Source organism: Antechinus flavipes, chromosome 4 (assembly GCF_016432865.1).
Source record: "Antechinus flavipes isolate AdamAnt ecotype Samford, QLD, Australia chromosome 4, AdamAnt_v2, whole genome shotgun sequence".
Lineage (NCBI taxonomy): Eukaryota > Metazoa > Chordata > Mammalia > Dasyuromorphia > Dasyuridae > Antechinus > Antechinus flavipes.
The window spans coordinates 193,954,863-193,980,878 of NC_067401.1; the positions used below are offsets into that span (position 1 = coordinate 193,954,863).

General features: G+C 35.9%; 1 protein-coding gene across 5 annotated transcripts in view; it reads left to right on the top strand.

Moving 5' to 3' along the window:
• The window catches only part of ANKS1A (ankyrin repeat and sterile alpha motif domain containing 1A), a 205,469-nt gene that overhangs the window by 143,857 nt on the left and 35,596 nt on the right, over positions 1–26,016 (top strand). For all 5 annotated transcript variants that reach the window (XR_007953469.1, XR_007953470.1, XR_007953471.1 and 2 more), the window contains one exon: positions 25,255–25,321. Coding sequence is in view for 1 of the 5 variants with exons in the window: in XM_051996444.1 (XP_051852404.1) it covers positions 25,255–25,321 (67 nt within the window). In the remaining 4 variants the exon portion in view is untranslated. The remainder of the gene's footprint in view (positions 1–25,254; positions 25,322–26,016) is intronic.

Below are 26,016 nucleotides of genomic sequence, written 5' to 3' on the forward strand. Positions count from 1 at the left end.
AGCAAGAGATCTATTCAGAAACAAGGCCTTTCAGAAATATAAAGTAGTGCCATTAGTAATGCCCTTCACAGGTGGCTGGCCCCTGTCCTATCTTCACATTATTCTACTGTACACTTGGTACAGGGTTCATTTAAAAACCCCAGTTGAGATTATCACAGCATCCTTAATGCTAGGGAACTACTGTGGTTCTCCCTTTAAGCATTTGCAGTAACTAAATGCTATAGACAGAAAGTGCTGATTATGAGAGTTATTCATGCTTGGTTCTTTTGCCAGTAGTAGGTTAGCATTGTAATAATAGTAATCTAGGAGGTCATTGGTGTAACCTCTGTGAGTACCTTCCAGTTTTGAGAATTCTGCAAATCTATCCTGAAGATTCAAAGGCAGGACCTATACTTTGTTTTACCTGTTTTAGTCAGGAATCTCAACTGCATTTCCCAAATTGCTTTTTTTTGGTATTGAAGTTAGAAAGTTGTGCCCTGATGGCTCCTTTCTGACTTATAGCCTTTTTGAGATGGAAGGGATCTAATCCAGCCCCCTTTTCAGACAGAAGAAAATCACAGAACTTTTGATGAACAGAGCTGAGATTTGGATCTAGGTCTCCTGGTTTGTTTGTTTTTTTTTAATTTTATTTAATAATTACTTTATATTGACAGAATCCATGCCCCGGTAATTTTTTTTTTTTTTTACAACATTATCCCTTGCACTCGTTTCTGTTCCGATTTTTCCCCTCCCTCCCTCCACCCCCTCCCCTAGATGGCAAGCAGTTTTATATATGTTAGATATGTTGCAGTATATCCTAGATACAATATATGTTTGCAGAACCGAACAGTTCTCTTGTTGCACAGGGAGAATTGGTTTCAGAAGGTAAAAATAACCCGGGAAGAAAAACAAAAATGCAGATAGTTCACATTCATTTCCCAGTGTTCTTTCTTTGGGTGTAGCTGCTTCTGTCCGTCATTTATCAATTGAAACTCAGTTAGGTCTCTTTGTCAAAGAAATCCACTTCCATCAAAATATGTCCTCATACAATATCGTTGTCGAAGTGTATAATGATCTCCTGGTTCTGCTCATTTCACTTAGCATCAGTTCATATAAGTCTTGCCAGTCCTCTCTGTATTCATCCTGCTGGTCATTTCTTACAGAACAATAATATTCCATAACATTCATATACCACAATTTACCCAGCCATTCTCCAATTGATGGGCATCCATTCATTTTCCAGTTTCTAGCCACTAGAAACAGGGCTGCCACAAACATTTTGGCACATACAGGTCCCTTTCCCTTCTTTAGTATTTCTTTGGGGTATAAGCCCAATAGAAACACTGCTGGATCAAGGGGTATGCACAATTTGATAACTTTTGGGGCATAATTCCAGATTGCTCTCCAGAATGGTTGGATTCGTTCACAACTCCACCAACAATGCATCAGTGTCCCAGTTTTCCCGCATCCCCTCCAACATTCATCATTATTTTTTCCTGTCATCTTAGCCAATCTGACAGGTGTGTAGTGGTATCTCAGAGTTGTCTTAATTTGCATTTCTCTGATCAATAATGATTTGGAACACTCTTTCATATAAGTGGTAATAGTTTCAATTTCATCCTCTGAAAATTGTCTGTTCATATCCTTTGACCATTTATCAATTGGAGAATGGCTTGATTTCTTATAAATTTGAGTCAGTTCTCTATATATTTTAGAAATGAGGCCTTTATCAGAACCTTTAACTGTGAAGATGTTTTCCCAGTTTGTTGCTTCCCTTCTAATCTTGTTTGCATTAGTTTTATTTGTACAAAGGTTTTTTAATTTGATGTAATCAAAATTTTCTATTTTGTGATCAGTAATGATCTCTAGTTCATCTTTGGTCACAAATTTCTTTCTCCTCCACAAGTCTGAGAGATAAACTATCCTATGTTCCTCTAATTTATTTATAATCTTGTTCTTTATGCCTAGGTCATGGACCCATTTTGATCTTATCTTGGTATATGGTGTTAAGTGTGGGTCCATGCCTAATTTCTGCCATACTAATTTCCAATTATCCCAGCAGTTTTTTATCAAATAATGAATTCTTATCCCAGAAGTTAGGGTCTTTGGGTTTGTCAAACACTAGATTGCTATAGTTGACTATTCTGTCTTGCGAACCTAATCTTTTCCACTAATCCACTAATCTATTTCTTAGCCAATACCAAATGGTTTTGGTGACTGCTGCTTTATAATATAATTTTAGATCAGGTACAGCTAGGCCACCTTCATTTGATTTTTTTTTTCATTAATTCCCTTGAGATTCTCGACTTTTTATTGTTCCATATGAATTTTGTTGTTATTTTTTCTAGATCATTAAAATATTTTCTTGGAAGTCTGATTGGTATAGCACTAAATAAATAGATTAGTTTAGAGAGTATTGTCATCTTTATTATGTTCGCTCGGCCAATCCAAGAGCACTTAATATTTTTCCAATTCTTTAAGTCTGACTTTATTTGTGTGGAGACTTTTTTATAATTTTGCTCATATAATTCCTGACTTTCCTTTGGTAGATAGATCCCCAAATATTTTATGGTATCAACAGTTATTCTGAATGGAATTTCTCTTATACAAAGAGAATTCTCTTGCTGTTGGGTTTTGTTGGTGATGTATAAAAATGCTGAGGATTTATGGGGATTTAATTTGTAGCCAGCTACTTTGCTAAAATTATGAATTATTTCTAATAGCTTTTTAGTAGAATCTCTGAGATTCTCTAGGTATGCCATCATATCATCTGCAAAGAGTGATAGTTTGGTTTCCTCATTGTCTACTCTAATTCCTTTAATATCTTTCTCGACTATTATTGCCGAGGCTAGTGTTTCTAATACGATATTAAATAATAATGGTGATAGTGGGCAACCTTGCTTCACTCCAGATCTTACCAGGAAGTGTTCCAGTTTTTCCCCATTGCATATGATGCTTACTGATGGTTTTAAATATATGCTCCTGACTATTTTAAGGAAAAGTCCATTTATTCCTATGCTCTCAAGTGTTTTTATTAGGAATGGATGTTGGATTTTATCAAATGCTTTTTCTGCATCTATTGAGATGATCATATGGTTTTTGTTTGTTTGGTTATTGATATAGTCAATTATGCTAATAGTTTTCCTAATATTGAACCAGCCCTGCATTCCTGGTATAAATCCTACTTGGTCATAGTGTATTATCCTGGGGATGATTTTCTGTAATCTTTTTGCTAATATTTTATTTAAGATTTTAGCATCAATATTCATTAGGGAGATTGGTCTATAATTTTCTTTCTCTGTTTTCAGCCTACCTGGTTTAGGTAGCAGTACCATATCTGTGTCATAAAAGGAGTTTGGTAGGACTCCTTCAATCCCTATTTTTTCAAATAGTTTATTTAGCATTGGAGTTAATTGTTCTTTAAATGTTTGGTAGAATTCACATGTAAATCCATCTGGTCCTGGGATTTTTTCTTAGGGAGTTGATTGATAGTTTGTTCTATTTCTTTTTCTGAGATGGGACTGTTTAGGATATTTACTTCTTCCTCTGTTAGTTTGGGCAAGCTATATTTTTGGAGGTATTCTTCTATTTCATTTAAGTTGTCGAATTTATTGGCATAAAGTTGGGCAAAGTAACTCCTAATTATTGCTCTAATTTCCTCTTCGTTAGTGGCGAGTTCTCCCTTTTCATTTTTAAGACTTAACAATTTGATTTTCCTCTTTCCTTTTTTTAATCAGATTTACTAAGGGTTTGTCTATTTTGTTGGTTTTTTCATAGAACCAACTCTTAGTTTTATTAATTAATTCAATAGTTTTTTTTTTACTTTCAATTTTATTGATCTCTCCTTTTATTTTTAGAATTTCAAGTTTAGTGTTTGACTGGGGGTTTTTAATTTGTTTCTTTTCTAGCATTTTTAGTTGCAAGCCCAATTCATTGACCTTCTCTTTCTCTATTTTATACAAATAGGCCTCTAGAGATATGAAATTTCCCCTTATTACCGCTTTGGCTGCATCCCATACATTTTGGTATGATGTCTCATTATCGTTTTCTTGGGTGAAGTTATTAATTATGTCTATGATTTGCTGTTTCACCCAATCATTCTTTAGTATGAGATTATTTAGTTTCCAATTATTTTTTGGTCTACTTTCCCCTGGCTTTTTATTGAATGTAATTTTCAATGCATCATGGTCTGAAAAGGATGCATTCACTATTTCTGCCTTACTGCATTTGAGTTTGAGGTTTTTATATCCTAATATATGGTCAACTTTTGTATAGGTTCCATGAACTGCTGAAAAGAAAGTGTATTCCTTTCTGTCTCCATTAAATTTTCTCCAGAGATCTATCATATCTAACTTTTCTAGTATTCTATTTACCTCTTTGACTTCTTTCTTATTTATTTTGTGGTTTGATTTATCTAATTCTGAGAGTGCAAGGTTAAGATCTCCCACTATTATAGTTTTACTGTCTATTTCTTCTTCCTGGGCTTTTTTATTTGATATACATTTTTCTTCTTCTTTTTTTTTAATTTATTTATTTATTTTTTATTTAATAATAACTTTGTATTGACAGAATCCATGCCAGGATAATTTTTACACAGCATTATCCCTTGCAATCACTTATGTTTCGTTTTTTCCCCTCCCTCCCTCCTCCCCCCCCCAAGATGGCAAGCAGTCCTATATATGTTAAATATGTAGCAGTATATCCTAGATACAATACATATTTGCAGAACCGAACAGTTCTCCCACTGCACAGGGAGAGTTGAATTCAGAAGGTAAAAATAACTCGGGAAGAAAAATTTGATATACATTCTTAACTGTGACAATTGTATAGCAAGTCCAGAAGTTCTTTAGGGGATATCAGAGAAGTTGGAAGCAGTTAAATACAAGGTGGTTTGCACTAACTGCCTTATTTTATAGATGAGGAAACTGACACCAAGCTATTAAGTGGCAGAGCTAAGTTTTGAATACAGAACTTTTCAGATTCAGCACTTTCTTTCTTTCTCTCCTTCTTTCTTTCTTTCTCCTTTCCTTCCTTCCTTCCTTCCTTCCTTCCTTCCTTCCTTCCTTCCTGCCTGCCTTCCTGCCTGCCTGCCTTCCTCCTTCCTTCCCTGTTCCCTCCCCTCCCTTCCTTCTTTTCTTTCCTTTTCTGTTCTTTTCTTTGTGAGTACTGCCCCTCTGAGCCTTACTTTTCTTTTTTTATTAGGACATTAATGGTTATTAGCAAATGTGAACTTTTCAGTAGCCCTGCTTTTTCATAATAAAAACTAGACATGAACTGACTCCCTGAAGTCCTGTCCTGTTTCCTGATAGTTTTAGAAGGAGTCTGGCAGCACCTAGTGCCTGGTCCCTGGTACAAATCTTTATATCACCTTCTTGCTCCCGTAAATACATTCCCCTTAAAACAGACTTGAGAACAAAAAAAGGGAACACTTATTAATAATGCTAATAATAATACTAACATATTTGTTGTATTGTTTTACCTCTATTCCATTTCAGTACTCACATGTGCAGGAACACAAGGGTATTTATACACACACACACACATATATCCCTCACTCTCCCTCATACCTGACCCTCTCATTTCTTCCTCCTCCTCCCTCCCACTACTGCTTTTAAGCTACACGTTTTCATTTTTTTCAATGTAATTACCTCTGTCTGGGAATCTTGTCCAATCCCTCCCTGCTGTGATACTCAAAATCCCTAAAGAAATACTTTTGCCACTTTCTTACCACTGCAAGTGTTTCTTGGCTTGGGGACTGATCTGAATGTATGCAGAAAGAATAACTTTCTCTCTTTTTTCTCCAACTTTGTTTATTTTCCACTTGTTCCCCAAAGTTACACTTGAGGCTTCAAAGGAACAGGTTGCAAACCATAGATCCTACCCTTTCAGGATTTTAAGTTAGTTTAGAATCTATATGAAATCACAGGTGAATCATTCAAGGTATCATTTAAGTAAAGCACAGCAAGTAACATCAGACAGTGGGAAGAGTATCAGACTGTGAATTTGGACATCAGATCTTAAGTCCCAGATTTGCTACTTACTTCTCCTATGAGTTTGATCCCATCATTTTTATCTTAGTTTTAGATGAAATGAGGGTTTTGAACTAAGTGATCTTTAAAGTCCTTTTAGTTGTATCAGTCCCCAGTTCTTTGCCATAAAAGCTCAATGTGAAGTAGAATTAGTCTGGTAAGGGAAGAGGATGGAGTTCAAAGTTAGACCTTGAAGGAAACACCAGTGGCTTCCCAACTAGAAGTCAGTTATCTAGTTCTTTTGTTTTTCTTTTCCCGGTCTTCCCCATATCCCATATGCTGATTTTCTTGCTATTTTCCCAGAAAAAATCTATACACTATAATTGGAATTTGCAAGCAGTTCCTTATGCAGACACAGGGACTTAATCCAGTCCTTGCAGTATGTCCTCAAGCTTTATATTTCTTCCTTAAAACTTGAGTTGAGTTTTTTTTTTTCCCCTGTTATGAGTTGTGTATTTTTAACATCAGTTTTAGCCTGTGCCTTTTGCATTTTGTTGCCTATGTAGGGAATGGGTTTCATTCAGCAATCCCAGGAGATAGTAGTTAAACTTGCACTGCCAGCTGGAGGAGTAATATAGTGTTGATCTCAAATTACAAATGCTGTTTCCTCATTTGCTAGTACACACAGTTTCCTCGGTTACTGTTTCCTCCCCTGGGTTCTTTACCAGCCTCCTTGGCATAGTGTCTGAAAAATGCCTGAATCTGATCCCTGGCCCTCTCCTAAGGATCTGGTTCTTAATAGCCATTTGGGTCTCATCCAGATACATCCTGTTCTTCTACTTGGTAGAAAATAACTCGCAAAGAAGAGGTGGGAACCACAGTCTCCTTGGAAGGCTACAGTAAAAAGGGCAGGGTGGGCTAGAGGGGAGTGAAAAGGAGGGTGAATAGAGCAAACAATCCCAGAAACTCTTTACATTAAAGGAAAAGGAAGATTTCTTTATTTTTTTTTAATGAGAAAACAAGAAAGGTCCTTTTCTGAACCCCTGTTGATAAGCATATGTTATTTTTTTATCCTGTGACAATACTGTGAAGAAAATACGATATGTATTAATATTTTTTGGAAAAAGCAAAGAAACATAGGAACTTAGTGGGAGAGAAAATAGAAAAGACTTATAAATAGGAAGATGGACTATGGAAATAAATATAGTGATTCTGTTAGTCAGATAGTTCAGTTCTTCCCTTATTCCTTCCTTCTTCCCTTCCTTTTTTCCCCTTTTCCTTTCCCCCCCCTCTTCTCTTCTTTGCTTTCTCCTTTCTCTCAGATATTTTTTGAATTCAGTTACAATATGACCTCTTTAATAATTATATTTCTATTGAATAATGTGTACATTTCAGTACTAACATTTATATAGTATTTTAGAGTTTCCAAGTGCTATCTTACTCATTAACAAGCATTTACTCAATACCCAATTTTATTCTTTGAAGCACTTTGAGGGACACAGTAGAAATAAAATATACTTTATTCTCTCAAGGGACCTTTATTGAAATTGTGGAGACAGATATACATAGGAAAGAACCAGGTAAACCTGAAGTGTCTACAAACAAAACACTAAGCAGAGTATGACTGAAGATTTGGTCTGGTGAAAAGTATGCACCTATCCTGAGAATGTGTGCAAATATTTGGGGAGTGGAGATGTGGGTATATGGGGGAGTCTGCAGTTCAGTACCATTGAAACCTCCTAGCTTAAAAGTCTCAAATTAGATTATAGAATCTTCTGCCCAAGGTTAGAAAATTCACCTTAGTCACGTGAGTACCATTTCTGAGTTTTGTGATAGTTTTTCATTTGTAAAGCACTTTGAACCTTCTTATCTCATCTTGCTATGATTTCCTTTCCTGGAGCTTGGGAAGGTAGGGTAAAGGAAAATAAAAAAAGGAACTTTTATAGTTTTTATCTTTTTTAATCTATTAGACCTAGAACCAGTTCACTAATAACACTTTAAATCCAATTTAATAGCAGTTTGTTAATGATATACTTTGTGCAAAGCAATATTGTAAGATGCTGACAATGTAGAGACAAAAGAAAGGGAAAAAAAAAAAAAAACTTTGGCCTTAAGGAGCTTACATTCAAATAAAAGGTGCAAAATATTAACATGAAACTATTTATGTAAAATTTGATGAAGGGAAAGAGAACACTAAATCTAAAGGGCTCAAGAAAGATATACCATTAGTGGTTAGTACATGAGCTAAAACTTTATGGAAACCAGGAATTCTGAAACATGTAGATATTCATGGAATGTTTTATCATAGAGACAATGGGAGTTATTGAATTTTCTTGAACAAGAAATGACATGGTCATATTGTGTTTTTGGAATATTATTTTGCTGTATGTATGAAGGTTGGCAAGAAGTGGGTTTGAAAATAAGGAGTTTAAATTGGAAACTCTTCAAATAGTCCTGATAGGAGATAATGATGTCCTTAAGGAAAGCATTGGCCATCTTGGCTACTGTTTGGATATATGATGGTTAGAAGAGAAGGAAGAGTCAAGAATGACTGACTGTGAGGATGTGAAAGGTAGTGATGTCCTCAATTGAAACAGGGATGTTTGGAGGAGAAATAGGATGAGTTCCTGTTTACAGTGATTAAGAAATTCATGGGTCTTTATTATTTGGTGACCAAATCTTCTGGTGATCAGCTCCCTGATCCTAGAAGAGTTAGTTGATCGTTGGCTTATCATTAAGACAAAAGAATTGTAAATTCTTTTCATCTCAAGTTCCATTGACATCCAGGGCCACCTCCTTTTGTAGAGATATTTGTGGCATTGGAATAGAGCCCTAATTGCTTCTGACCTTCTTGCCCTGTAGTAAGATATAGATCAGGATGAGTGGATGTGGCCCTGGATTCAGCGGGAAATCTTGGTCTTTTAAAGCTTTAACATTAATTTTAGGAGATCTAGTACTATAGCAAAGACCAATGAAAACATAAGCTGTTGTTAAAATGATAACCATAGTGAAACAGAAGGAAGTAAGGAAAGGGCTGAAGGAATTAAATTACCTGGCCATATTTTGGAGGTCACAACCAAATGGCCTTTTTGTAAATTGGTTCAGATTCAGGGGGTGAATGGAGGTAAGGAGGGTGTAGTTTGTTGAATAGAATTGTGAAACTGATGTGGGGAATTTGACTATTTGGTCCCTGTGGGGTCCTCTCTAGATCATTTCCTAAGCTGAATAATAGGCTTCTATAGTTTATCTCCACCCCCTCCAAACCTATACAGTAAAGAAGTCAGAATAAGAGTTTGGACTACTTTTGTGTTCTCTTGAATCTGTGTTCTGCCCAGGGACTGAAGAGTCTTTGTGGAAACTTACAACCTCTGATAACTCTGAGGCCAGCTTTTGAAGAATATCCAGAAATTGGTCATTCACTCTTCACACATAATTTTTTTCCCTTTTAAATAAAGGGGATTCTGAGTTTTTATATAACTTTTTTTTTTGTTGTTTTTGTTTTGTTTTAAGATCTAATTCTGTTCGTTTGGGATTACTTGGTGCTTGTTTTGAATTATTAGTGCTTGTTTTTATGCTTTTGCAAACTGAAAAGAGCTAGGAAAAGTAAAGTAATGGTTATAGTTTTGTATTGGCCAGGCATTGCTAATTAAGAGGTTGAGCATGATGTATGAGAATGTGAAAGCATTTTAGTCGACTTTTCAAGCTCATTTTAAAATTAGAACTCTAGCACCTAATACTTCAACATCTAGAAGGTACTGGTTCAGATTCTATGGATGACATCAATAGCTGGTGCTTCAAGGAAAGGGTTTTGCTGCTGAATTGAAAAATCAGAGAATAATTTTGTAGCCTAAAGATTTCCATAACTTAACATATTTTGGCAGTGTAGATAGAATACAATATTGTGCTAATCTATCAATTCCACATATTTGGAATTTTTCTACATGAGGTTTCATCAAGCAAGATTTAAGGATTAGATGGTGATTTCTATAAAACTAAATAAGGGAGATATCAGGAACTTGATAAATTGTAAATCAGAAAGAACTTTGAAATCAATCTGAATCCATAGACCAGCTTTGAGATGAAAAATTGTTCCAGAAGTGAACATTAAAAAAAAAAAAAAAAAAAAAAAACTTTTCTTCCTTTTTTTGAGGGGATGAGCATGGTGATGATTGATTGACTTATCTAGAGGGTTGGACTAAACTGAACTACAACAAGAACTTTAAGGTTTGCAAAATATACATTATCTTTCAAAACTTTTAAAAGCTCTTGGGCATAGTAGGACTATAGATGTTATTCCCATTTTAAAGATAAAGGTTCCAAGTCAGAATTAGGTCCAGGAACTTGCCTGGGGTCAAATAGTCAGCAAGTTTGTCCATATTACTCTAAAACGAATTTTATCCTGGAGAAAATTAAAACAGTGGTTTTAAAGTAAGATTTTTGGCATGCTCTACTGATTTTAGGTCTAGGAGACCTAATATAGCATGAAAACATAAGCTCTTGTTAAAAGATACCATATTGAAGCAAAAAAAAAAAAAAAAAAAAAAAAAGTGAGGAAAGGATTAAAGGAATTAAATTACCTTAGACCAAATAGTTTATTCTATTCTCTAAGGCCAGAGATAATTGAGAGAAAGAGCTAAATTCATAGCACAGTACATAACTGCTTTAGTTTTAAATTTATTAAGTTTTAAATGTTCAGTGAATATTTTATTTAAATGTTACATTTAACATTTTCACCATAATTATTTGACATTGAGAAAAGAACACTAGACTGGAAATTAGATAACCTTTCCTCCCTGACACAGCTACCACCTTGATAAAGGCCTTCATCATCTTACACCTAGCCTTATTGCAGTAGTCTGCTAGTTTGATCTCCCTGCCATAAGTAGCTCCTCCAATCTATCCTGTTCTCTCACAGTTATCAAAGTTATCTTCTAAAGAATAGGTTTGACCATGTCAAACCCCCAAGTCAATAAACTCCTTCAGCTCCTTATTATTTTTAGAATCAAATGTAAATTAAAGTGGATTGAGTACCAGCCCAGTCAGGAGGACCTGAATTCAAATTTGACCTCAGACACTTAATACTCTGCTATGTGACTCTGGGCAAGTCACTTACCCCCAATTGCCTCTTTTTTTTGGGGGGGGGGGGAAGTACCAGTGATATTTATTTTTTCTTTCTCTTTGTTTCTTTTTCTTTCTTTTTTTTTTTTTTCAATAATTATAACTTTTTATTGATAGAACCCATGCCAGGGTAATTTTTTACAACATTATCCCTTATACTCACTTCTGTTCCGATTTTTTCCCTCCCTCCCTCTACCCCCTCCCCCAGATGGCAAGCAGTCTTATTATATGTTAAATATGTCACAGTATATTCTAGATACAATATTTGTGTGCAGAACCGAACAGTTCTCTTGTTGCACAGGAAGAATTGGATTCCAAAGGTAAAAATAACCCGGGAAGAAAAACAACAATGCAAGCAGTTTACATTCATTTCCCAGTGTTCTTTCTTTGGGTGTAGCTGCTTCTATCCATCATTGATCAATTGAAAATGAGTTAGATCTTCTCTTTGTAGAAGAAATCCACTTCTATCAGAATACATCCTCATACAATATCGTTGTTGAAGTATATAATGATCTTCTGGTTCTGCTCATTTCTCTTAGCATCAGTAAATGTAAGTCTCTCCAAGCCTCTTTGTATTCATCCTGCTGGTCATTACAGAACAATAATATTCCATAACATTCATATACCACAATTTATCCAACCATTCTCCAGTTGATGGGCATTCATTCAGTTTTCAGTTTCTAGCCACTACAAAAAGGGCTGCCACAAACATTTTGGCACATACATACTTTCCCTTCTTTAGTATCTTTTTGGGGTGTAAGCCCAGTAGTAACACTGCTGGATCAAAGGGTATGCACAGTTTGATAACTTTTTGGGCATAATTCCAGATTGCTCTCCAGAATGGTTGGACTCATTCACAACTCCACCAACAATGCATCAATATCTCAGTTTTCCCGCATCCCCTCCAACATTCATCATTTTTTCCTGTCATCTTAGCCAATCTGACAGGTGTGTAGTGGTATCTCAGAGTTGTCTTAATTTGCATTTCTCTGATCAATAGTGATTTGGAACACCCTTTCATATGAGTAGAAATAGTTTCAATTTCATCATCTGAAAATTGTTCAAATCCTTTCACCATTTATCAATTGGAGAATGGCTTGATTTCTTATAAATTAGAGTCAATTCTCTATATATTTAGGAAATGAGGCCTTTATCAGAACCTTTAACTGTGAAGATGTTTTCCCAGTTTGTTTCTTCCCTTCTAATCTTGTTTACATTAGTTTTGTTAGTAGAAAGGCTTTTTAATTTGATATAATCAAAATTTTCTATTTTGTGATCAATGATGATCTCTAGTTCATCTTTGGTCACAAATTCCTTCCTCCTCCACAAGTCTGAGAGGTAAACTATCCTATGTTCCTCTAGTTTATTTAAACTATTCAAATTTGACTCAGACACTTAATACTCTGCTATATGACTCTGGGCAAGTCACTTAACCCCCAATTGCCTCTTCAAAAAATAAAAAAGAATCGAGTATAAATTTTTAATTTGGCTTTTAAAAATGCTATAACGGTTCCTTCGTGAATTTCCAGTTTTTCTAACACTTTATTCACTTCCACATACTATAATACTGCCACCTAGCCTTCTTGCTATTCCTTAAATAAAATAGTCTTTCTCCTAATTCCATATATTTTTACTGGCTGCCCCCAATGTCTAGAAGACCTTTCTTTTTTCTACCTCCTGGTTTTTCTAGGTTCCATGTTCTGCAGGAAACCTTTCTTAGTATCTTTAAATGCTAATATCCTCCTTCTCAGACTTCAATTTATCATATATATATATATATTTTTTGTTGTTGTTGTTGTTGTTTGTTTGTTTGTACATAGTTGATTACATGTTGTCTCCCACTTTATGTTATACTCCTTGAGGGTAAAGACTCTTTTTGCCTTTGTATTCCCAGTACTTATGGACAGAGCCCATAGTAAGCACTACATAAATGTTTTACTTTTTAGTCCTGATTCCATTACAAATCATCAAGCAGTTTATCTTCCCTAGATTTTAATTTTATACATTGCAAAATGAGGAGTTTGAACCATACAAATGACTTCCTTAGTCTTTTCCAGCTCCAAATGTTTATATATCTTGAATTTGGAAACAGATTATCTGGGTAAAGACCCAGTCCCTGGCTATGAGTATGTTATTTAGAAAGGCTGATTGTTCATTAATTTTGCTTTCCTTTAAGGTGTTTTAATCCTAGGACCAAAATACTGTAGTGAAATCCAGGTCCTTGGAGGAGTGGGACCAGCAGAATGAAGGAGAAAAAAAATTGTTTTGAATTCAGAAAGTTAATTGAGCCAGCACAGGATGTGGAAGATGGGGCTAGGAAGTTCATGTGGGAGACTTCCATGATCTGTTGGACTACTAGTTCATAATCAGTGGGAGCCAGAAAAGCAAATACCATTTTAAGCTGCAGTCATAAAAGCGTCAAATACTGAAGATTCTATATTACTCAGAGCACATCTGAGCTCAGTTATGGATACCATCATTTTTAGAGACATTGACAAGGTGGAGGAGATGAGATGGCCTGGATGGAAACAAGATGAATGGTTGAAAGAATTTGTCATATTTCACCTGGAGACAAGATTTAGGGGCTATATAATAGTAACTTTCAGTATTTTGAGGTTTGACCACAAAAGGGAATAAGCTCTTTGCTTTGCTTCAAAAGGATAGAACCTAGGATGAATGGATAAATACAGTATAGCAAGACATATTGATGCTCAACATAATGAAAATTTTCTGAACGATTAAAGCTGACCCCAAATTGAAAAGATTGCCTCAGCTTTATCTTTGACTCATCACTCGACTTTAATGCCCTCATATTTAATTAGTTGCCAAGTCTTACCAGTATTTCTATATCCTGGTGTATCTATACACAATACCTCTAGGCACAACCTAGTTCAGGGCCTCATTATAAAAAGTATTGTAATAACATTCTAATTGATTTCCCTGACTCAAATCTGTTCCTATTTCATTTTCCACTTAGTTGCCAAAATGATATTCCTGAAACATTGGACTCTGTCACTTCCTTGCTCAAAAGATCCCAGTAGTTTTCTGTGCCTTTTATAATAAAATACAAACTCCCATGTTTACCATTTAAAGTCCTTCACCATCTGGCTCTAGACTTCCATTCCAGACTTATTAGATGTTGCTGTCCCTCATAATAGCTATACCTTAGCCAGATTGATCTACTTGGTATTCCTCATGTGGAACATTACATTCCGGTTTCTATGCTTTTGTATTAGTTGTCTCCCAAATCTGAATTGCACTTCCTCTCATATCCACCTTTTGGAATCCTGTAAGACTCACCTCAGGTGCCATCTCTTATTGATTGCTTTCCCCAATCTCTCCAATTGCTTGGTACAACTCTCCAAATTACTTTGTATTTACTTTGCATATGTTCACATGTTGTTTCCATCAATAGAAGATAAGTTTCTGGAAAGCAAGCTCAAACTGTTTTTGTCCTTGGTCTATAGTACCTAGTTTCTGGCACTTAGTTTCTGGTACCTAGTGTTTAATAAATATTTGTTGATTGTTTGAGTTTTATAGTCATGGAGTCATTCAAAATAGATGACTTGGGAATGTCATAGTCAAAATTCATAATGTGGGTAGTTATTAAACCATGCTACCTTTCAGCACATGTAATATGGGAAGATCACTGGATTTGGAGTGAAGAATTCTTCTAACCGTGAAGATCTATAATTCTAAAGTCAAGTTCATAGTATGCTGTGAAAGAGTAGCCAAGAAATAGATTGCCATTTTTATTTATATAATTCCTATGTTTTCTCAATCCCAATCTTTAGCCTCACTATTTAAAAGAGAAAATAAGAGTGGATAGAGTGGGGAAGAGGGAAAGGTAGAATTATTTGTATGAATCTCTGAGTCATAGACTACTAGACCTGATACTGTTTTAATTTATCTTTGAGACTCTTAACCTTCTTACTGAAGTGTGTAATTCATCCAGACTTAGTAACTAAGCTAATTAGAATCTACCCCTTGTTCTCCTTTAACATTTATTTCTTCATTTCTGTGAAGCTTAGTGTTGTCACTTTAAAAGAGACTGTTCTTTGTAAATAAAAAAGAGAGTACTTCTACAAATGATTATATTTAGATCTGCCTTTCATTTAGATCTGAATTTTCTTACTAGCTCTGTCAGTAGTTCTGTGTAACCTTGGACGGTATTTGTTTTGTATTGGGAAAAATTCTGCTCTCAGAAGTTCTGGGATTGAATTACAGCTCTGCTGCTAATTATCATTATCATTTAGGCAAACCATTTAACTCCTCAGGGCTTTAGGTTCCTACTCTGTAAAATGAAAGGGTTGTCCTGGATGATTTCTAGCGTCTCCACCAGCTCTAAGTACATTCTTGTGGACCTTAGCTTCCTTAGAAATATCAAAGTAGAGTAAAAAGATCTCCAGGGCCCCTTTTAGCTCTGGTCTACTATGATTCTGATAATCACTACTGAACCTCAAAAGTTCAGTAAAAGATTAAGTAAAGGAGTAAAGGAACAAGGATTAGACTAGCTTTTGCAGATGCTGGGTTTCCTGAATTAGTTGAAGTGATTCAGGGAATCACAACATGCCTGGAGTTCCAACTTAGAACCTAAAGTAAAGAAGAAAAGTATGGGAGAGCTAGCCAGCAGGACTAAACAAGTAAACCAACTTTCCTCCCTTCAACTCATTTGACAATTTATTAAGTACCTACTTTTTAAAGTCCAAGATTCTTATAATTGTCCTGTGCTTTAGAGAATTCCTTCATCAGCAGCAAATATCCAAATTGTCTATCTATCCATCCAAGTCAAAAGCAATTTCTTAGCAAAGAAGAAAAGCTTATACTCTTTGTCTTGTGGTGTTTTTCTTCTTTAAAATATAATGTTTCTCTCTGGGAGCAGGTTTTTTGGGGAGGTTTTCTGGAGGCAGTCTTTCAGTTGAAAGTAATAATCACCCAAATGCGGCCAGGTGTTAAAAGTTCAGATCTTTTATTGCTTCCTTCAAAATAGCCCGGTTAGTTTTTCTTAGAAGCTTATCTTTCTGCTTGGTTCCAAGAGCTCTTGCAGTTGTCCTTTGCCTCTGCTTTCTTCAGCCTCCAGCCAGCACCAAGGTGAAAGTTGGAATGAATCTGACTCCACCTTCCAGAGTGGGCTTGTGAGCTTCCTCCCAGAGTGCTCCTCTCCGACCCCTGGCAATGTCCCGAAGTAACTAACTTTAAGCTCTAAGAGCTTCTATATATATGATCTCCCAAAGGTTGACTTCTTCTGGAGCAGGGATTAAGGGAGGTGTGAATTCACAAAGTTACAAAGTTAACTTTCTGAATCTCCCATACTTGTGAACTCCAATGAGTACTTAAATATTTCTTGATTATATGAGCTCACTAAAGGTGTGAACCCAAGCATTGTTTCTATCAGTTTCACTTACCATGTTTCCCCGATAATAAGACCTATCCTGAAAATAAGCCCTCCCCTTACTGTGTAAGATTCCTCTAAAATAAGCCCTCCTCTGAAAATAAGCCCTATTGAGATTGCTACTTAGTGAAGGTGATCCCCTGCGCTACACGCTACATTACGGTACCCTCTGTATGCATCCCCCCCCTGTGAAACGCATGCCGCGCTCCAAGCTGCATCCAATCATAGCTGCAGCAGTGAGTGCGTCATCCTGTTCTTCCCCAGTGATTTGCTTGCTGGCACCATTGAGAGCATTAAAATAAGCCTTCTGGTGTTTTTTTCTGTCCAAAAAAATAATAAGACAGTGTCTTATTATCGGGGAAACACGGTAGTACCTTGTTTCTTCTGGCCCATAACATCTCCTTGTAAGATCAGATCAATCATACTGAACCATGCTAAATTAGATAATTATTGTCTCTATCAACTCTAATGACTTTACACTTTTTAAGGATTCCAACATTTGTTTCCCCGGAGTTGAAAGGAAAATAGAGAAAACTTTTTTGTTGATTGTTTTCTCAAAAAGAAATTATAAAGATTATACAGGTGGGGCTGCATGAGATATGAATAAAAATCAGCAGAACTTCCAAAGCCTCCCTGTGAGAGGAAGGAGGGAAGGGGAGGGAGAGAAGGATGGGGAAAGGAAGGGAAGGGAAGGGGCGGGGGAGAGAGAGAGAGAGAGAAAGAGAGATTGATTGATTTAAAAGGAAAGCCAGCAGTATATATAAATGCTCATTTTGCTTGGTGTTTAGCAAATTTAGAATAAATATTTAAACTATTTTTAGTCTGAGAGAAAATAAAGGGCCTACTGGAGGATAGGGTGACAATCATGCTAATTTCATTCTTGATATTTAGATTTAAAGCTAGTGGTGGGGGAGGGAGGAGTGTGCCAAGGCTTTTTACTTTCTTTTCCTCTTTCTACCAAAACTCCAAATAGAAAGGGAAAAAGGAAATTATTTTCTTTTATGTTTGAATTCCACGTCAAACCCTAACCTTCTGGAATCTGATAGGACTGATTCTCTTTCCTGAAATTCTGTGGGACTTCTGAGGTTTTAAACATTACTCTTGCTTGACCAAGAACTATGCTTTGGAGGAGTTTTCTCCTGTAACTAACAAGCTTATACTGTGAACAGAGTCTGACTTGTTTCCCCACGCAGCTCCTACAGGATCCAATGTCTTGGATTGAATCTCTCTGTGTTCACCCATGGTAGTAACTTAGGGGACTGCAACATTTCTATAGTGAGCACTTGTCTTTTTCCATTCTTTTCTCTGCAACTGTTTTGAAATTTTTATACTCTTTATCTGAAGCTCCCCGGCAGTGGGTGGGGATATTATAGATTGGGAATGGAATTCTTTACTTGGAAAACTGCCCTTTGTGTGCAGTGAAAAATCTTCCCACAGTAATGGAGCCAGGCCAGGATTGCACACTCCTCAGGAGTACAAAGAATCAAACAAGTTTTAGGGCTCTAATAAGAATCTATTAAATGTCTCCAGCAGTTTTCCTTCCACTTCTTTTCCATTCACATTGAAGGTGAAATATATTGGCAGTACCAGTACTGGAAGTTCACCAAATTCAGCAAGTTGTTGGTTTTTTGTTTTTGTTTTTTAAAATATCTCTTATATGCTGAGTGCTAGAGAAAAACAATCTTTTCGTTCAAGGAGCTTATAGTGAATCTACTAGCACCCATCAATCCCCTACTATATACTAGGTATTTTGTTGGGGGGGGGGGTCCTTTATAAAAACAAAAGCCAAATAGTTCTTGCCTTCAAGAAACTTACCATGTAGATGGGGCAAAAAAAAAAAAAAAAAAAAGAAAAGAAAAGAAAAGAAAAAGGAAAAAAAATACTTATATAGAGATATTTATAAAATATGAACAAAGTGATTTGAGGAGAAGGCCAGCACTGCTGTGGGAATCATATTGGAAGGTGGTGTTTAAACTAAACCGTGACAAAAAGTAGGAATCTTAAGATAGATGTGAAAGGTAAGGGCATTCCATCCATTGGAGTAAGCTATTGCAAAGATGTGGAAGCTGAAAGGAAAGTACCATGGATGAAGAACATCAAAAAGAAAAGTTGACTAGACCAGGATTTCTTAAACTTTTTCCACTTTGCAACTCTTATATTGACAGAAAAATTCTTATGTGACCTTAAGTATAGAGGTATGCAAATCAAACATTTACTGATAATAAATCATAAAAAAATTAATTTTAAAATCAGTCTTTGGTATATGTCTAATTTTACTATTAAAGACAAAAGCACATTTTCGTACTAAGGAAATGTATGTGCTTATTTATTTTTACATAAAAATTAAATCTTGGCAGAATAATCGATACCTTTTAATGTTGTTGCCAAATTTGTCACAGTCTCCACATTCAGTTAAATGACCCCATTTAGAGTTGTGACTTTTAGAGTTTTAAGAAGCTTTGGCCTAGACCACATTCTGTGTAGTAGGGAATAATATCTAAAACTGCTGGAAATGTGGTTTGTGGCCAGAATATGAAGAACTTTTAATGAAAACATGAAAAATATGAAAATCACCTGGCAAGATAAGATACCAAATACCGAGGTCCTCTTTCAGCTGAATTGCCAAGCATTCACCCTCCACTGCAAAGAAAGCAACTTTGATGGCTGGCCACATTATCGCATGCCAGACATACATTTCCCTAAAAGACTACTTTAGGCAAGTGCACATATGGAGGTCAGAAGAAGCAATACAAAGATTTTTTCAAAGTCTCTCTGAAACACTTTGGAATTGTGATAAATTGGAAATACTGGCAAAGAACTGCCCAGCATGGCATGCCCAATCAAAGAAAATACTGTGCTCTCTGAACAAAATAGAATTGCAATATCTCAAAAGAAACGTGATGCAGAAATTTAGAAATATCTCCAACTCCAAATATCTGTATGGACTATTTGGATCCAACCTGTTGTAGAGCTTTCCAATCTCTTATTGGTCTGATCAGCCTTAATGGGACACACCATTTCTTGACCCCAAGTAATGTCATTGTGGTGCCAACTTTAATCTCTGAGGATAGGGGTTCCACACTTATAGCTCTAAACAAATTGAAAAGTTCTTTAAATAATTTTGAAAAAAAATTATAGTTTCTGTAACTTGGATGTAGCAATTTGTAGAATACCTAATCAAAGCTTTCTGTTTAGCTATTGTAATTTAAAATGTCAAGAATCAACTACTCCTTAAGTTCTAGTCATTAAAGTGTCAAGAATCAACTACTCCCTAAGTTCTAGTCATCAAAAATCAGGATTGACATTCCCTAAATATTTGTTGTTGATGATGATAATCACCTTAATCTAGGCTGATACTCCTGGGACAGTCTGTAGAGAGCACACCAGTGTTGTTGAACTTCATTAATTCACACTCAAAAGATCCTCTGGCAGAAATTCATATGAGTTAAATTTGTTGACCTAGTTTAAGCAGCTGAGCTTCTATTGCAGGTGTTAAGTTGAAGTAATTTTTTTGTTTATTTACAAGGCAAAATGAGAACCCACAAATTCAGGAGGGAAGGTTGTGAAAAATATAGTTGGGTTCAATTAGTGTGAGTGATGTATCCTCTGATGTCATTGCACTTATCTGTAATTCACAGTGTTCAAAATTTTAAGTGTGTAAAATTTGGTAATTGGTTCCAATCCCCATTAGAAATATGCAGCGAAAATTTAAGGTGACCACTTCAGGAGTTTCAATATTTATACTAATCAGGGTCTCATTGGTACATGGAAAAGAAATTTTATCAGGTCCCCAACTAAATGGACCTTAGTTTCCCAATTTATCTTCTAAGCCATTCTAGTTCTCCCTTCACCATGCATAGCAACTAGCTATATAGTTACTTAGCAAAATGAATATCTTTACCACTTTCCCCACGTAGCAGAGAAGGCCACATGATCTGATGGAAAGGATTGCTGTCATTTAGAGTCTGAATGCCTAAGTTCAAATGTGAGCTCAAAATTTATTTTAGCAGAAGTGATTTTGGGTAAAAAAATCAATTTTTTTCTTCCAACTTCAGCTTTTTCCTCTAGAAAATGAGGGGTTTGGACTAAATTTCTAAGATTATTTCCATATTCTATTAGCATTTTTCATTACATGAAAAAAACAGTGTGCTGTTATACTTTCAGATATTCTTTCATTCTCCTTTCTTTCTATTTACCTTTCCCAAGCCAGTACAAGGCATTTAATTGTGTGTTTGAGGCAAGATTTTAAAATAACTTTGCCTTTGTGTTAGAGTTCGCCAGAAATTTTTGAGTCTGTAATATTTTACTTTACTGAAGAAAATTGAGATCATTCCCTGAGAACTCTGCCTTCTTTCCCCCTCATTTCATTTAATTGAGACATCTTCTCCTACTATTCTCTTCTTCACTCTATTCTCAAATGAAAAAGGTAGATCTTCTTTCTGCATGGCAAATTCTTCTACATGCACCCTTGATCCTACTCCCTTTTCTCTGCTCCTAGAGTCACCATTCTAGTTCAGCCCTCCTGATTATTACAATCATCTTCTACTTGTCTCCCTGCTCCTCCCCTTACTTCATTCCATCCATTCTTCAGTTGCCAAAATGATTTTTCTAAAGCTATTTCTGACTATGCCATTCTCATGAACTTAAAAGCAATTCCCTTGAATTCTTGAGAGCAGCCATAGACCTGGCTACCTTTCCTGCAGGTGGCCCAGCTACAGTAATGCTTGTTAATCAATTGGTTTAAGATTTTCTTGTTTGACTTATTGAAAAAATGTTACAGAAACATTCATTCTTTGCATGAATTCTTTTAAACTACCTTTTTTATCTGCCCCAGTCTAGAGATTCTTAGACTAGTGTTATGGATCCCCAAGGCCATAGATAGATTTGTGGAGGGTGAAATTCTGTGAATTTGAATCTAGTATGTAGGGAAAAAAATATTTTCCACAAATTTATAACTAAAAATATTTCCTTCAGTTATAAATTTTCAAAACCAAAATACTATTTTGAGAAGGGATTCTAGGCTTTACCTGGCTACCAAAAGGATCTGTGACACAAAACATAGTTAAGGACCCCTGCCCACCTATGTATTTCTTATACTCCCAATAGCAATCATATAGATACCTCCACTTTCCTGCTCTTCTCAGCCCTCCCTTCCTCTTCCCCCCTCCCAACCCCCACGTGTAATTAATAAAAATACTTATTAACCATTTTCTATTTATGTAGTACTGTGTTGGACATTTGAGGGCTGGGGAGGGAGCAGTGAGAAAGCATAAATGTTATTTAGTGAAAAGAGAAATGTGTAATGCTGGAATTATACAGATAGGGGCTAATCTCTGGTTTTTTGTTTTGTTTTGTTTTTTACTAGCTGTGGATTCTAATTAGTATAGTATTGTAGTGCTGGATTTAGAGTGAGAATCCTGGAGTTTAAATTCCAGGTCCAATGTTTTTATGACTTTGCGTAAATAACTTAATCTCCATTGGCCTCTATTTACTAATTTATAAAATTGGGCCAGATGATTTCCAAGGTCACTTCCAATTTCATTAGTCTATGACTGACAGTTGTCTCTACTTTTCTCAGAGTAACTGAGTAAACTTCTTTGTAAATTTAAAATACTATATATTTATTTCATATTGTAATATCATATTCTCTACCCTCAAGTTTTCAGTCTAGTTTAATAGACTAGGCTAACACACCTAAGGAATCCATTCAGTACTTGTTACAGTGTCAGATTATATGGGATAGATTGTAAGAGTTCAGAAATGTAAAGGAAACTTTGAATTAGAATTCTCAGAAAAAACTTCCCAAAGGGCATGTGAGAATTAAGCTGGATAGATGGGGTTAGGTGGTATTTCCGTATTATCCATCCTAAATGTCTTTGTTGCCTGCTTCAAGATTTAAAGCTGCCAAAAGGAAATTTTGTTTTCCTCAGAGATAAGATTTACACTGTTCATTTTTGCATTTTCAGAGTTTGAGCCATGATACTTGAATTTTAATCAGGACATCAAGTGATACATTGAGCAGAAAAATCTGTCTCTGTGGTTCTTGAGGAAATAGTTGCCAAATCTTCTGACTGCAAGGAGAAAGTGGTCATATATTTTCTTCTTAGGTGTTGTGTGCTGCATTTGTTTGCCAATCAAAGGTATATGAAACTGCTTCTCCCTTCGTCCACTGTTTCCCCTCCCCATGGGTGTTAGGCACAATCATTAAGGCCTTTTTGCTTCTGTTTAGGGGAGAAAATATTTAAGACTCTGTACAAAGGTTTCTCCTTTCATTTTTTTGAAAAGCACTGAGAGTTTTTTTTCTCCTCATCTCTAAGCAGCAGATTGGATTTCTTTTTGGAAGGAAGAGAGGAATTTGCATTGGCTTGTTCCTGCTACTCTCCAGGTTCCTAGGAGATAATTGACCTGGTTATGTTGGCTTCATCAGGGAAATCCTAAAGAGAGTGTGCATTTGGCTCATCCCAATAGTTCTGTTATCATAGGCTTCTTCCTCCATTGTCATTACCTGGTGAGAGCTCAGAGCACAGAAACAACAATTGTGAATGTTTCCCTTAAGTTGCATTTGATCCCTAAGAACAAAATCTCTAGGTCTGAGATTGTATTTACCCAGAAGATCTTCCTTGAAGTGGCATTATTGGTTTAAATAGACATAACCTATAGTGCCTAAGTTTTTTGATGAGCAATTCAAAGAGCATCAGATTGAGAACCAAGGAAAAGAAGATTCAAATTCTAGCTCTGTAACCAGTCATCAATTCTTCCTTCTCTCCTCCCTATTCCATATATAGTTGGTTGCCAAGTCCTGACAGAAAAAAACTGTTTCTTGAATCCAAATCTTTCATAATCTCATAATTCACATCCTTATCACTTCTAATCTGGAATGTGGTAATATTCTTCTAATTGGTCTCCCTACTTATGATTCCAACCTAACTTTACAGCTTGACTAACTGTAATCTGGGCACGCAATCTCTCACCTCTTTGTATGTATAGAAGCTGGTATCCATGCCTAAAATGCATTGCTTCTTCAGCTCTACCTCTCAGATATCACCTCTTCAGTGAAAACTTCCTCAATTTTCTCAGTTAATGCTGTCCCTCAAATTATTTTAGGATTGTCCATCTGTATTTACTCAGAAAACAAGCCTCCTGAAAGCAAAGACTATTTTTTTTTTTTGTGAAGTCCGAGTTAGCTCCCTTTTGACCTTTAGGGAGAGTCTTAGTCTTTAGGGAGAAAAGTAAAGGAGATGGATGAAACTCCACGAGGCTTACCACCAACCTCCCTTCTCTTTGTCCTCCTGCAAAGTGACTCTGGCTTGTCTTACTCCATCCCCTAATCCCTCCTACAATTCTGTACACACCAAAAGATTGAGTCAGCACAGAATAGTGGGAAGGGCCATTTTCCAAGCATATGCTAATAGAGTATTGTCCAATAGGTAATTAGCCATAAGTGCTCTGTTGTCTTATTCCAATGCACCTACTCAGAGTTTCAGCCCTTTACAGTTTTTAATCCTATATTTTGCTGTGAGCACAATGCTTTGTGATATAATAATTAGATATTTAATAATTGTTTGTTGAAATTGAAACTATGAACAAACCTCAGTTTCATTTGTGCAGTGAAGGAGATTGGACTATATCATCACCCTAGTCCTTAAGACTTCTTAGCTTCTGTCATTCACTTGATCTTTATAGTCCTGAGAAGTAAATTACATTAGTAGTGTAGCCTTCAAAGTTATAGGAACTGAAGTTTAAGGAGACAGAATGCCAAAGGTAACATAGGAAATAAACAGCAGAGCTGATTCTGGTACCTGGGTCTTCTCAATTCCAGTCCCATGCTTTTCAACTAAACCAAGCTGTCCTTGATAATATAGATATACTATCCTGGCCTGCAGGGTTCTCCCTTGATAGAGTGAGGATTTACTTGTGAGATGCAGCCCCATCTCCCATTAGCAACAAAAGCTTCTTACCCATTCTAACAAATTGCAGTATGACTGATTGCATATGTTATTGCATCTTTAGCCTCACTTTTTATTCTTCTTGTTTCTTAACTCCACTGTAGCTACCAGACTAGCTTTTTTGCTAAGGATCTGACAAGTCTAGGAGGAGAATTGGAAACAATCCTAATTTCTCTTATTCCAACCAATCTAGATCGCTTGGTGTGCTCTATCCCACCTATGTAAAACTACATGTGTGTAGACTGTCTCTTATTTCCTGATTTATAGGCCCTACCCATTTCCCTTCTCCTTCTTCAAAATCATTTTGGTTGCTGCTTCTGTTTATCAGTCGTTTCCTTGTTTCCCTGCAGCTTAATTGCAATCTTCATCCTCAGATTTTCCTAATGTACTTTGGCACTTTTTTTTTTGCCCCTTTTCCCATTTCACTTTTGTTATATTTATTTTTATACATGATCTCTCTCCTTTATGAGATTGAAAGCTTACCAAGAGCAAGAACTGTAACATTTTCCATTATTATATCTTTAGTACATAGTATTTTTAGATGTTTCTTAAGTTGAATTGAATCCATACCCCTTGCTGGCCATTTCTTTACTTCTTTGAAATTTCAAGCTTACTTCTTTGAAATTTCTGCCAGCAATTTGGTTTCTGGAACTGAGTTACTTATAAATTTAAAATTTATTTATAAATTACTAATGTGAGTTGTTTTATTGGAATTGATTCTAACCCTAGGGATATCCAGGCTTCACCTGGGTGGACGATGCAACTCTCTCTTGCAGCTGTAAGTACTCTAAAATATCATTCAAATCTAATGGCCTTTGTTCTCTTGTGTTTTTCTTTTTTTACATTTCAGATTGAAAAGATCATGAGCTCAATCGGGGAAGGCATAGACTTTTCTCAGGAACAGCAGAAGATCTCAGGTACCATTTTAATATGGTCACATGGTTTAGTTGGATAGAGCATTATGTCAGTAGGATCGGGGGCCAAAGGTTTTCTTTTGAATAGGCTTGCTGTGTTTATGAGAAAGCACATCATGGAAAGAATACTGGATTAGGGTTTGATTCTATACTCTGCTCCTGTAAGCATTTAATCTTCCCAGACCTCAGGTTCTTCCTTTTTCCCTATAAGACATGCAGCTAAATTTATTATAAAACAAATAGTTACATTGGCATGGCTAACTGAACAGCCCTTCCCTCTACGCAGTATTAGCCTTTCCTAATGATATATGACATTTTTGTCTAAATTTATCCTTTTAATCCAAAAGATTTCTGTGAATGAAGGAACAGCACAACTGATTCTTTTATCCTAAGGCAATCACTGCCATCAGCTTTGGGAATTTAGAGTCTAGTGTTGTTGTTATTCTGTATTCCAAATGCCCAGAATTATATGAGGAACTGTGTATTTTATATAATAGATGTGTTCCTAAAGATATGTGTGTAGATTTAATTTTGGTCAATCAAATTCTTTTCAAATGTACTATAATAAATGAGCTAACAGTCATCTTATTCATAAATTTGGGTTTTGATATGAATTTGTTAAAAGTTGGCATATCCTTGTGTCAAACACAAAAAGACTCTTACCTGGGTGAATTTGGTATTATTATTATTAGCTCATT